The 13,799-nt window shown below is 35.4% G+C and overlaps 5 protein-coding genes and 1 long non-coding RNA gene across 6 annotated transcripts in view; 4 read left to right on the forward strand and 2 right to left on the reverse strand.

The window, feature by feature from the left end:
• Positions 1–13,799, forward strand: part of LOC113402369 (RNA-binding protein 12) — a 188,265-nt gene that overhangs the window by 76,919 nt on the left and 97,547 nt on the right. The window lies entirely within an intron of this gene.
• Positions 367–1,087, reverse strand: LOC135193905 (uncharacterized). The gene is made up of 2 exons (XR_010309505.1): positions 854–1,087; positions 367–531 (listed from the first exon to the last, which is right to left on the reverse strand). It is a non-coding gene; the product is annotated as an uncharacterized LOC135193905 (long non-coding RNA).
• LOC113402368 (DNA-directed RNA polymerase III subunit RPC10) lies at positions 2,911–3,464 on the forward strand. The gene is made up of 2 exons (XM_026642598.2): positions 2,911–3,051; positions 3,214–3,464. The coding sequence occupies exons 1-2, from the start codon at positions 2,911–2,913 to the stop codon at positions 3,397–3,399; spliced, it is 327 nt and encodes a 108-aa protein (XP_026498383.1). The 3' UTR covers positions 3,400–3,464.
• LOC113402367 (threonylcarbamoyl-AMP synthase) lies at positions 3,440–4,213 on the forward strand. Its single transcript, XM_026642597.2, has one exon. The coding sequence runs from the start codon at positions 3,440–3,442 to the stop codon at positions 4,178–4,180; it is 741 nt and encodes a 246-aa protein (XP_026498382.2). The 3' UTR covers positions 4,181–4,213.
• Positions 4,653–5,555, reverse strand: LOC113402375 (mitochondrial inner membrane protease subunit 2). Its single transcript, XM_026642610.2, has one exon. It carries the CDS (start codon positions 5,390–5,392, stop codon positions 4,898–4,900), a length of 495 nt encoding a protein of 164 aa, XP_026498395.1. The 5' UTR covers positions 5,393–5,555; the 3' UTR covers positions 4,653–4,897.
• LOC113402365 (uncharacterized) lies at positions 5,940–8,939 on the forward strand. Its single transcript, XM_026642591.2, has one exon. The coding sequence runs from the start codon at positions 6,435–6,437 to the stop codon at positions 8,493–8,495; it is 2,061 nt and encodes a 686-aa protein (XP_026498376.1). The 5' UTR covers positions 5,940–6,434; the 3' UTR covers positions 8,496–8,939.

Raw genomic sequence — 13,799 nt, forward strand, 5'->3', positions numbered from 1 at the left:
TAAGAAATTGCAGGAATACACATATTCTGACTTCTTGGCCATATTCTGTTTAATTATATTTATCACCTAACTAGATACTGTGGCATTGCTCTCACTAATACTATAAGATACGTATGTATATTTTATATACGTATAGCATTTGTGTATATCCATAATAAAATTGTCTATATATCTAAATAAAGTATCTTTAACCATATATCTAAAATACTTAGTGTACTTTTTACATTATTTTGTTTGATTGTATGCCTAAACCTCTTATTTTGCTGTTTCAATATATTTTAATTTCTTGAAATGTTAAGGAATAAACTTGATTACTATGACTATGTTGAAATAAATTATACTACTTGCCGACATAAAGCTTATACATTTTATTTATTTTGGCTTTTATTTGTGCCAAGGGGGCACAGATTATTTCGCCAATGTCACGTGCGATGGAGAAGACACGATGGAGATTGAACGGTGCCGTCGAGATTACAGGCTTAATTCAATTTTGAAGGCATAATAGTAGTAGACTCTCTGTTAACCCATAACCTAAAACAACACAATAATAAATAATTAGATAAACATTAATTATTTTTAAGATAACATATAAGAACAATCACAAAAATATTTACAACTTAATTTTATTACGCTCAATATATTTACATAAAAATTTATAAAGTGGACTGAACACAAACATTAACAAACATTCAACATTAATAGGGCAAGGGACTTTTGGAGGGAGAACGTCGTATACGGGATGGTGGAGTTTGGGACAAGAAAACAGTTAGTATATGGGATAAGGAACTTTCGTCTAGGCCACATTCACACGAGTGATCTCTGACTCTAATTTTACAAAGATGTATGGGAGTACATGCATGTCCAAGGCGTAGTCGGCAGATAGTTGTGGTGATCCAATGTTTAGCTTGCCTGTGAAGAGAAAACCAAGGTCGCCTTGGAATATCTGGTTGTAGAGATGCGTAGAATCTACGTTTAGATTTTAATGAAACTTTCCAAACAGAGTTGCAGGATTTATCCAGATGAGTTTTCGCTAGAGCACACAAGTCCTGAGTTGAATTTTTAAAGTGATCTAGAGAGCCGGTTGTTATAGTAGCTATCATTACCGGTTATACCAGAATGGCCTAGTATCCAGACGAGTGATATTTCTAACCCTTTTTGGTGACAGGAAAACAATGCCTCCCTGATCTTAAGGATGATAAAAAACTTTCGCCTACTACGAAACGGATTTTCCTTAATTGCCAACTGACAACTCAAAGAGTCCGTCAGAATTACCGTATGTCTAAGGTCATGGGAATGAGCAAAAAGGATGGCTTCCAAAATCGCAATCGCTTCACCGGAAAAGATGGACGTTTCAGGAGGGGATTTAAATTGAAGGACAATTTTGAATTTGGGGATCCAACAGGCTGAGCCGACACAGCTTTCAGGGGATAGTTTAGAGGCATCAGTAAATATAAGTAAATGATTTGACCAATTTTGATGAAAAAATCTTTGAAATTTGGAGTTTGTATCAGGGGCCCCTTTAATAAGACCAAGATCTGTAATAATTGATGGATTAAAGGCTAGAGCTCTAAATGGAGTGGAAAAAAGAGGATTTGAGTGGAACCTTAAGGTAGGATGTGGGAGTTTCGTAAATTTTAAAAAACTGTCTAATAATGAGGATGGACTTTTCGAGCGAACGCAGAGTTGGGACAATTCGCTTAAACGGGACCAGAGGGGATGAGAGGATAACTGTAAAGATTTTACCATAAAACGGTCGCATAAAAATTGTCTTCTCAGTTGAAGTGGAGGATCAACACATTCAACTTGCAGAGCGTTAGTGGGAGTAGTTTTATTTCCAATAATTATTCTGAGGCATTTGTATTGAATTTTATTAAGTTTTTCAGATACGACTTTGTTTAGTGGTTCTAAGACAAACAGTCCATAATCTAAATAACTACGAACTATTGCATTGTACAGTAGTTTAAGAGAATAGGGGTGAGCTCCCCACTAGACTCCTGAGACTGCTCTAAGGACGTTAATGGCCTTTTCACATTTTTTGATAATATGCTCAGAGTGACAAATTCCGTTCAGTTTGTTATCGAGTATTATGGCTAGAAATTTCGTCTTGTTGACAAAGTTGATACGCTGATCCCCACAAAACAAGTCGAAGACAGGAATTAATCTTTTTCGAGTAAAAACAACTGCCTGAATCTTATTTATTGATAAAGATAAGTCATGGTCAGAGAGCCATAGATCAAGATAATGCAAAGCAGAATTTAATCGCAAAGTTAAATTTTGAACAGACGAAGATTTAAAATATAAAACAATGTCATCAGCATATTGAACAATGTTACAAAAGTTATTAACAGACAATTCGAGACCATGGGTATAAATGCTGTAAAGCAGAGGGCTGAGGACTGAACCTTGCGGGAGACCTTTCCAGACAAATCTTGGGGGAGAATACAATTTTGATGTTTAACGGTAATTGATCAGCAAAGTAGCAGATTACATATGAAATGAGTTATCCTCGGAGGGATACTCAGCTGTTGCAGCTTCTGCCTGAATACCGGAAGAAGAACATTGTCATATGCCTTGCTTCCAAACCTCGGGTGTGTAGGGGTTGATGTGTTGCAGGGAACACTATCGGACTGTGACAAAACTTATACTTACAACACTGCTAAAAAAATGTCAATTGTCAAATAATGTCAGCAGACGCCAGACAGCAAATATCAAGTTATCAACCTATCTGGCATGCATGCTATATGCAATACAATGTAAAATGTGAATTTTGCACAACTTAATAGACAAATGGCTAAGCATTGAACAATTTTTTATGTGTAAATTTAATATTTCAATGAAATATTATATCTTCCTCAAATGGAAAAAAATACATAAATGTATGAAATGACAACTTTGTTTTTTAAGTAAATAATGTTATTCTGTCCAACGTGTGCTAATATTTTGATGGTTGAAGAAGGGCCCGAATCCGGACTGCGCTACGCTTGTAATACTTGTCCATACGTTTATAACATAAAGAAGAAAGTTTCATCGCGCACGTTCCCAAAATTGAAGGTATCTAATGACAAATTTCATTTCATTACATCAACATGTAAATATTATACTACAAATAATTTAATTAGACGTTATTTTATTTTTATAAATTCATTTTGCTATAATAGCAAATAATTGTTATATTACGATGTATACCTTGTTTTAAATAATATGTCATTTTAGGAACTTGATTATATTATGGGCGGTGCTGCCGCGTGGGAGAACGTCGATTCAACTGATGCTGTTTGCCCCAAGTGCGGTCATGGAAGAGCCTTCTTCATGCAACTTCAAACTCGCTCTGCAGATGAACCTATGACAACCTTCTACAGATGCTGCAATCATAAGTGTGCACATAATTGGCGTGATTAATTCATGAGTGTAGTGCTTTTAAAGAGCAAAAACTTTCAGTATGAACATATTTAAAAAAATTCAATTAAATTGTTGTATAGTGAGAAAGAAAAGTGCCTGTACTAAAATGAAGCTCGACAAAATGGCTACCATAATTAATTGTAAGGAAGATAAGTCGTACATCAAAGCTGCAGACTTCCTGTTAAATGGTCATGTTATAGCAGTCCCAACAGATACTATATACGGTCTGGCCTGCAGTGCAAATTGTCCAGATGCAATCAAAAAACTATATACTATTAAAGGCAGAGATGCTGCTAAACCAGTCGCTATATGTGTAACATATATATCTGATATTAGAAAATGGGGTGAAGCTACACATTTAAGTGACCAACTGCTCAACAGCCTACTACCTGGCCCAGTTACAATAGTTTTACATAAAACAAAACTTTTAGACAATCCTTATCTAAACCCTCACACATCAAAAATTGGTATTCGTATTCCGAATTATGACTTTATAAATAACATGTCGAAGGTATTTAATATGCCAGTGGCACTGACAAGTGCAAATTTTAGCAATGAACCGTCTACTTTATGTGTTCAGGAGTTTCAACATCTTTACAAACACCTAGGTGCAGTGTTTGATGGTGGTGTCCTCAGTCGGGGCTTAGAACGAAATAGAACAGGTTCAACTGTAATAGACTTATCAGAAATAGGGAAATATAGAATAATAAGAAAAGGTATTTCGTATGAAAACATTGTAGATTTATTACAAAGTCATGGTTTAACCAGTATTGTTGAATAATTTTTTGTTAAATTGTGATAAATCACCAAAATTTTATAATGTTGTTTTATTTTCATGAACTTCCTACATATTTATATAAAACGAAGCACTCATTTAAATGACATTTTTACCTTAAATCCTAAAGTAAATTAGTTATTATTTCATTACAAAATATTTAATTTTCTGAATAAAAGGTTTACTGTTAGTGTTTATAAGTTATACTAGTATCTCTCAAATTTCAACCATATCAACAAATAGCCGAAGATACAATATTAGTGCATAATGTTTTATTACTAAATAAAATGAATTTTGATGTTTAATGCTCTGTAAAATTTTATATATTTCTTAGTATGATTTCAAATCAGTTGTTTAAGGTAAGAGCTTGTATATTCATTGTTTATGTTTATTCTCCAATAGAATATTTGTATCATAACATCATTTTTTTATGACATCCAGTATTTTTTAAGTAAAGGGCAAAGAAAATAAAGCACCATTCTTGATTTAGTAAAACTTTATTCCTAAATATAAATTCATGAGTAAGTTTTCTTTAATTTATCCAATTTACTTTTATTCTAAATTTAACACAACAACCACTATTAATAAATAGTTAATAAAAAGTAAGATATATAAATAAATATCAAGATCTTGGCTTTAAAATGATAATTATTTTATATAGATATACACTGCTCTTTTAAAAGTAATATTTTAAGTTATCATTGTAAATTTAATCCAGAAGGATCATACTGCTAAACTTATTGGTTTTCTGTTCTCTGGCAACTTTGCTTCCAAGCTCTGCCATCTATCAGGTGGCCACACAATATACAAAGCCTTAGCACTTATTAAGCCTAATGAGACTGGACCAAATGTGTTGCTATCAAGGGTATGGCCTGTATGATCACCTTCAACCCAGCAGTAGCCTTCGGGTACCCTTACATATTTGTTTTTATAGCCAAGTGTGCTTACGACGTCACCTTCTAACGCCACGACTCGCTTTATTATCATTTGATTGGGATTTTTCGGAGAAACCAACGATATTATGTCACCACGGTTAACTTGGTAATCACTGACCGACCAGCGAGATAGGAAGACATAATCCTTATTTTGCGACTCTGGGTTGAGTACAGGCTGCATAGAAATCCCTTCGACTCTCGCAACATAACCCACGGAATCCAAGAATGTTACACCAATTGGTACACCAAAAAGAAGAGACTTAAATAAACTTCGAAACAACATTAATAAGCCGGTTTATGTTTTAGGCAGTGAAATGTTACCGACATTATTTTTATTATTTCAGATATATATTAATTATTTATGATAAAACATAACTAGTGTTTTAGACCTGTTTTTCTTAAACAAAATGATAGATACATAACCTTAACGTCATTGTACTTTGACAGTTGACAAACATCAATGAGAAATTGACTATTAACAAAAATAATTTACTTATTGAAAATTGTGATGTGACGATAAGATAATAAAAATACTATGTATATAATTATGTTGATATTTATCACAAAAAATATGTCTTTCAGCTGCTATTACTTTTACACAATTTCGTTTGAAATATATTTCGCGCTGATTTAATTTTTTTTTGTAAAAAGATAAAGTTATAATTCTGATAGTAATTTAGTTTATTCAAATAAATAATTATTTAACTAGCTTTAATTATATAAATTCATAATTGTTTAAAAAAAAAACAATCACTAGTAATTAATATTTTTATACGCTGTCACGTCGCTCAACTTTTACGAATGAATGACCATAGATTATAGAACTTCAATTCGGTCTTTATTACAAATACTCAAAAAAGTGTTGATGCTTTCTGTAGTAAATCACAACCACCACCAACCAAACAGAAATTTTAGACATTTTATTTGTGTGTATCAAGCTATGTATCAATTAAAATGAAGTCAACAAAACTAAAGTTTCTTTAATCTGAGATCTAAAAATCGTTTAGAAAGGACTGTCTACAGATGGATGTGTTCCGTGGTCAAGAAAAACTTACAACCTGCATAATCAGCTGTCAGTGAGATAGATCATCTGTCCCTGTAAATATAAAAGCTAAAACAATCAAAACACGATTTTATTTCGCGTATGTAAATAATGAAGTGACCAATTGTTCTAAGATGTGAATCCGACACTGGGCTCGGTGTGATCCGACATAGAGACAGATATGGGATAATAACCTATCAAAAAGCGAGTGGATCGCTATGGCAGGAGCTCCGTGAGGTCACAAGGAGGGTTTCTCTTTCAGAAGGTCAGTAAATGCCACAATATGTCCGGCGATTTCCCCTTCGCGGCTAAGATAGTGAGTCCCGTAAAGTGCAACGAAAAGCCTTGGGATTTGTGGGTTAGTGAGATTGGACATCAGTCGCCTCGGCAAGATGAAGACGGCGCAGGGTTCACGTCGCCGGCGGCGGTGGATGGCAAGGGTAGCGCGTCCTCCCGACGACTACACGATTCCCATCCCTACAAAACCGCGGACAAGACTCAAGCACGGTATCGCAGAGCCGGCGTCAACCGTCTTCGGTACGAGAGCATGAGCTTACATGGCTTGTTCCCACAAATGGACAATCTAAATGCTGCAGTGTGTCATATGTGCGGAGTTATAGTGAAGTGCAGTGCAGCTTATAGACATTTGCTTGAGTCTCACACTGGTGCAGAACCGATACTACCGCCACCTCCCCCCACTGTGAAACTCAAATCTGTTCCAGGTAGAAGTAGACATAAAAAGGAACCTCCACCTCCTGTCCCTATTGACATCCTACCAGTTAAGATGGAGACGTCTCCTGTGCATACTGCCGCAGCTCCTATCTCTAGGATAGTGGTGCCACAACCTGACTTACAGTACTTGGATGAAGCTAGCACTTCATCAGCCATCACTGGTGAAGTTCAAGTGAGCGTGGAGAGTGGCGAGTTACCAGTAGTCAGTATACAGGACACAGAGGATTTGCCCCTCGGTGAAAATATAACAGATGATATTTTTGCAATTATGAACTCTGAAGGCATTCAGAGTGCAGATGACATCACAAATGCAGCTGACTGGAAGAATATAATTAGAGATATAGGCAATATGCAGGAAATTAACTTCCCATCAACCACCGATACTGTACAATCACAAGACTTATATTCAACAGTAGATACATCACTAACAGGTTACTCATTATCTGATACTGACCTATCTAATTTACAATTTGCTCCTAGTACGTCTCCAATGCTGTCATCTGTGATAGATAATAATGTACTCAATGCTCAAGCTTTAAAACCGGCACCAAGCACACCCTCTACGAAGGCGTCACGAAAATCGAGTAAAACGAAATTTAATTTACGAGAATACGATCCGAACAAGCACTGCGGTGTGGTAACCGCTGAAAATCCAAAACCCTGCACGAGGTCACTGACATGCAAGGCGCACGCTCTATCATTGCGGCGGACGGTGGAGGGCCGGGCGAAACCCTTCGACACTCTGCTGGCGGAGCATCGCGCCTCACGGGATGCGGCGGCAGCCGGCAGCAACGCCGCTCCGGCCGCTCTGCACACCCCCGCACCACCAGTGCCCGCTACTCCCGTTAATCTCCCACCGGTCCTAGTCAACACGCCGCTCGATCTCGGCGCATTCAACGGCCTCACGGCCGAACAGCAGGTCAACGATATATACGCGAGCCTGCTGAGCGTGGAGGATCCCGTCCTGCCTGATACTTCAAGTATTACGTCCTTGCTCAGTCAGCCACTGCCGACCGATCCTTTTATGTTGCCCGACGACGCGGATATCCCGAGTCACGTTCCCTTGCTGAGTATAGCGACGCCGGCGCCGCCAGTGAGGGAGGAGAAGCTGGAGGGTCCGCCGCCGCTGGTGCCGGGCGACGTGTGCTGGTACGCGTCGTGTCCGCGACCTCTCGCCCTCTGCACGTACAACGCCTCGCACGCAGGCGGCGCTGTTACCTTAGGAAAAAAGTTTGCGACCGTTAGGAGTAACATCAAATCGTCCCTCTCCCGGTCGAACAAGTCCACGAGTGGTGTTAACAATTATTACAATCAGAGTCTCTCGTTATCAAAAACTCTTCATATGAACAATGCTAGTAAAACGAACAAGCCAGAAGTGCGAAAATTGATAGTGACATGTAGTGCGACTAGTGGGGGTAAAGAGGTGCAACAGACGTTGAACGAGCTATTCGGGGGGGAAGTCCGACACGCGCTGAACGGTCACGTAGGCCACGCGGGGCACGTGGAGCGCAAGGTGCGCTCGGGAGCCCTGAAGAGCGCCAAGAGGCCGTCCACGGCGACGCTGGACCTCGGCTTGTCGCTCGACCCGCTGCTCGCGGACGAGAAGTGCTGAACTTTTATAAGCAATCACCGGTTGTGTAGTCACATAATTGTATATTTATTTTTCTGTAAAAATCAAATCGGACTTGATTGTAAATGTTATAATAACGAATTTGTCCCCAACGGAATTTAAATGTTACGATAATGTTAAATCTCATTTTTTTTTATCGAAAAACGAACTAATGTTTGTATTATTTTGTATATTATTTATAAGATTTTTTTAAAACGGCGACGAATGTCCGTCCGTCGACGGAGAATTAATAGAATTATGCAGAATGGTTGTATTTTTTCGAATGAAATAACTCACTGTTGATACTGAAATGAATACTGAGAAAAGGCCTAGGATTAATGTTTAATGTGATGAAAATTTCCATGTAAAAATATAAATACTATTAAAATAAGTCTATCCGTAATAGTAAATCGCCTCCTTTTAAAAATACCTCAATAACTAAAATAACGTGTTTTAATTTATACAAATACCTTTAAAGACTGGTTTTTAAAATAACTTTCACAAACCGTGGAAGCCAATTGAGCAATTAATAAAAAAAATATTATCATGACTTTCAACAAATATGAACTATTTTAAGTTTAAATATACTAATTGTAATAAATTATCGATGAGTCGATGTGTAACTATTTTTGATTTGAAAATTATTCGACGAGCACTTTATTTTTGTTATCCATTTAAAGTTAATAAATCAACCCTGAGGAAAAATTTTATTAATTACTTATTCTAGGTGAAAGCAGTCTATCTATATGCACACAACACGAGCGACCCGCCTCGGCTTCAATTTCGATTTATTTTCAATTCGAATTTACTTAGTAAATAAAATGATGGGAAATTAATGTAATTTATACCCTAAAAAAAAGTAGCGTTCTACCAGTGAAAAATTAAATTTGAACTTGGTCATTGGTTCCTTAGATTATATACATTCAAATAACCAAACTTGATCTCTTTTATAATATTAGTAACAAATATATAAAGTATGGTAAAATATATTATGTAAATGACATATTTATAATTCATCTCGGTGCTGAAGGAAACACTAACTGTCTTGTGTCATATGGAACACAGCAACATGTGTGTTCACCAAGTCATATTGATGCAGCCTAGTGGAATAAAGCTTCAAATCTCTAGACTCTCTCAGCAGTTTTTGTAATATGTAAATTAAGGCAATACAAATTTCTAAATTAAACAATTAAAAATAAGTTAATTGGGAAGTCGAGATGATCCAGAGCACACTACATGAAGTCAATTTTCCAAAGACTAATAAGTATAATACACAACCAGATTGACAGTGAACTTATAGGTAACATAACATAGACTTTACTCTGCGAATATCAAAAAATATACTTTTTAAAATGGACTCCTAAAATAAATTTTTGTTTTATAAAATTTTAAGATTAGACTTAATCAGAAGATACCTGTTTAGGTACAAGAAGCGATTCGACATGTTACAACTATCGAAAAAGAAACCATAATTGAAACTCTTATACTGTTACATGGTTTCTTAAAGTTTAATAAAGAATTCATCAGCAGTAGTAAATTATTAAAAGTAAATTCAAATATTGGTAAAGATTAACTACTGAGTTTTTAGCCGGTTTTTCTCCGTAGAATCTACATCCCTTTCGGGTGGTCGGATAGCTTTACTTTTAATATAATTCTGTAAAATCACGATTCAAAAGTGCCCGTTAAAGTTTTCTCGAGTAAAGTATATTTTGATTGATTTTGCACCTAAAACAGTCGTTTGTTCAAATACATTTTTTTATATTAACCGGGTAGGCCTATGACTCTACTTCACCTAATGGTAAGTGGTAGCGGATTCCACACGCTAAGACAGGCAGTAGGTACAGTCAGGGATAATGAACTGCACTAATCAGCCTTCGCCATACCGGCCAGCAACATGCCTCCTCATGCCTCGTTTGAAGTAACCCAGGTTATAAAAGGACGTGTGCTGGTAGAGAATTTCGAAAAGTTTTGGCGGTGTGACACCGTTTTTAGGATTAAAAATATTTAACATTACTCAATACTGTTTTACACAATCGTTTTTCTTTTAATTTAAATAATAATTATTTTCTTCATAACAATAGAATTTCAATTGAATAATTTACGACTTTATGTTAAAGATACACGCAATTAAATTACCGACACATAAATTACAGTACTTAAAACAGTCATTGGCTTTATTATCAGTAATTACCTATCTTTAAGTTTCCTTAAAATATCTATTTAATTATAAACCTCATAAATTAGTACTTTACCAAAACCAGATACATAAGTGTAATCGAATCAGATTTGTGAATCAAATACTCCGTACACGTAAGTACGAAAAATAATTATTTATTTGAATTATAATTCAAGTTTTATATTCCTTAAATAAAACTGCGTCTAATATCAAATTTTGTCCAAAAAGAGATAATATAGAAGAAATACTTCATGCATTTTTTATTTTTAAATATATATAGTAATAATTAATAAAAATATTTCTTAAATGGATAGACAAAGTTCTTGTATAGGGAAAAAAGCCTAGTATATTTTGAAAGTATGAAATATAGGTATTCTAATGTATCTTTTTGGCTGTAGATTTTTGTGCAAGCTCACCTGGGTAGGTACCAACCACTCGTCATAATTATAATCTACCGCTAAACAACAATATTTAGTATTGTTGTGTTCTGGTTTGAAGTGTCCGAGTGAGCCAATGTAACTACAGGCACGACGGACATAACATCTTAGTTCACAATGGAAATATTTCTTACAGTGTCAATGTTTATGGGCGACGATGTGTGACCACCACCCTTATTTTATATACATACAAAATTTTGAACCTAAGCGAACTCAAAACTGATTGCAATACAAACTTATTACAATTTTTATAGCTGGTTTTATGCCTACAACATCATTTTACAACTATATATTGAGTTATAAGTCAAATATAAATGATAAGAATAATTTTAATGGTATACCATCTTTTAATTTATATGTATCTTTGAAAGTGGCTATTTGTGCGAGCTAGGAAGAGGTAAAGTTTGTTTTTTTCCTGTATTTTGTATTTACAAAACCCTGCTTCTCCGATTTATATGTAACTTTCATATATATATATATATAGCTTTATTATAATAAGCTAGATATGCTTATTATGACACCAAAAACTAAGAGAAAAGAGGCATTGCCTATCCTGTTTCAGACCGTCCTGAGAAGGACCATACACGGGATGGCGTCTGGTATTTTCTATCCTTGTGTAGGATTTATATTACAATTACATACGAACGTCGTCGTCCAGAAACGCGCCTGATAAGCAGAATAGCATCGTTCGCGAGGCGAAAAAATGATAATCATTTATTTATATTTTAATATTATTATGATTTATGAAGGCAAATGGGCGTGAGGAGTCATTGTTGAGACCCTATCAACAATAATACTAAATTTTGCATCCAGGAACTCCAAAAAAAATTTAACGTATTAAATGTCCGAGATAAGAAACAGTTATTCTTTACGTGTGTTAAGAAAATGTCTAAGTAGTTATTAATTGTCTATGAAATCATATTTATAATCTTGTATTTGATCAGATATGTTTCATCCACAGTTCCTGGCACTGAAAGGTCTAGTCAATCCGAATATTATCATGTATTTAAATTTTATACATAAATGTATTTGCCAAAGTAATAATTTTGTATCTTGCGGCTAGGTTGATTAATTATTTTTGGGAATAATTTTAATTTCAGCCTTTTGCCGTCTACTGCTGGACGAAAGCAGTTCGCCGAAAGCCCATTAAACGTCAACCAGCCCGATCTAGGGCAGCCCGCATCCATTCCATACCTGATTTTTTTTTAAATCGGTCCACCTTGCCTGAGGGCGTCCTAAACTACGTTTGCCCAAGCGTGGTTTCCACTCTAGCACGTGTCGGCCCCATCAGCAATCAAGGCGCCCGGAGACATGACCAGCCCACTTCCACTTCAGCGAGCTAATTCAGTCATACTTTAGTTCTCTGGCAAAAGTCCACATTTCGTATTCCATTTTCCAGAGAAACCACAAGCATCGCCCGTTCCATTGATCATTGAGCGACCTAAAATTTGTGGACCAGTCCTACGGTGAGTGTCCAAGTTTTGGCACCGTAAGTCATTACAAGTAGGACTTACTGATTAAAAACCCAGATCTTAAGCGACAGTAGGATCGACGGTTCACAAATATAACCTCCAAATGTCGCCCAACCCAAATGTATTCTTCTTTTGTATTGTTTGTCCCAACAAATTTGGGAGCAACTGAATGTATTTGATTTATATAATTTATCAGTATGTCAGAAGGCTATGCTATAGGAGTATGCCGGTCGCCCTTATAGTAAATAATATGATATAATAATAAAATTTCACAGACCCTGGGCCATGAAGTGAGCGTTCTCTCCTATCCTGGTAATACTAAAATCATAAATGAAATGCAAAAATGAAACTAATAATAATTTAACTCATTTGTTTTTATTCAGTCTAAATATTTCTTTACAATACATTAATATCGACTTTGTTTGTTCAAAACAATGTCAAAATATTAAGGCAATTTAAACGAAGCACTTTTCTGATATTAGAATTACATGTTCAAGACATGTAATTCTAAAATTAGATAGAATTATGATAAATTAGGCAGAATTATTAAGGTCGGATTACACTATTTGAATTCATATTAATATTAAAAGTGGTTACATGCTTAGCAGCATAGCATAATAAATACTGATAACACCAGCTTGTTAGAGAAATTAAATAATTTATTTTGAAAGAGAACTAATACTGCCCTCGCTTTATCTAACTAAAGAAATGTCACTACACCGAAATCACAAGATTATTTAGTAATTACAAATGTATATGTTGTCAGATACACATTATTTAATCATTTAATAAAAAATGCATACATATATACATATATTTTTTTACTAAAGATATGCAATGCCATTTTTTTTTATAACATATAACATAAGCCTTACGTATAAGCGTTTTAGCGAGAGTTTTTTAGCATCAGCAGATTCTCATTCTCTGACAGCATGTATGTGAAAAACCGTATGTCTGTTAGTTGTCTTTAAATCGCGCTACAACATAAGTATTGACAATATCATATTAGTAGTTATAACATTACGGTACTATCTATGTTGTCCGATTGTATTTGTAGAGTATTAAGAAATAGGTTAATAGCAAGTACTACCGTTCACCGGCTCGCGTTGGCGTCGGTTAGCACATGACAGCCGGAATCGTCGGTTTTAGATACGAAATGACTTCACATTCGATGTTTATTTATATATTTTATTATTTTTATTGACAAAAAGTTATTAGAATA

This window comes from Vanessa tameamea, chromosome 21 (genome assembly GCF_037043105.1).
Source record: "Vanessa tameamea isolate UH-Manoa-2023 chromosome 21, ilVanTame1 primary haplotype, whole genome shotgun sequence".
In the NCBI taxonomy this organism is placed as follows: Eukaryota; Metazoa; Arthropoda; class Insecta; order Lepidoptera; family Nymphalidae; genus Vanessa; species Vanessa tameamea.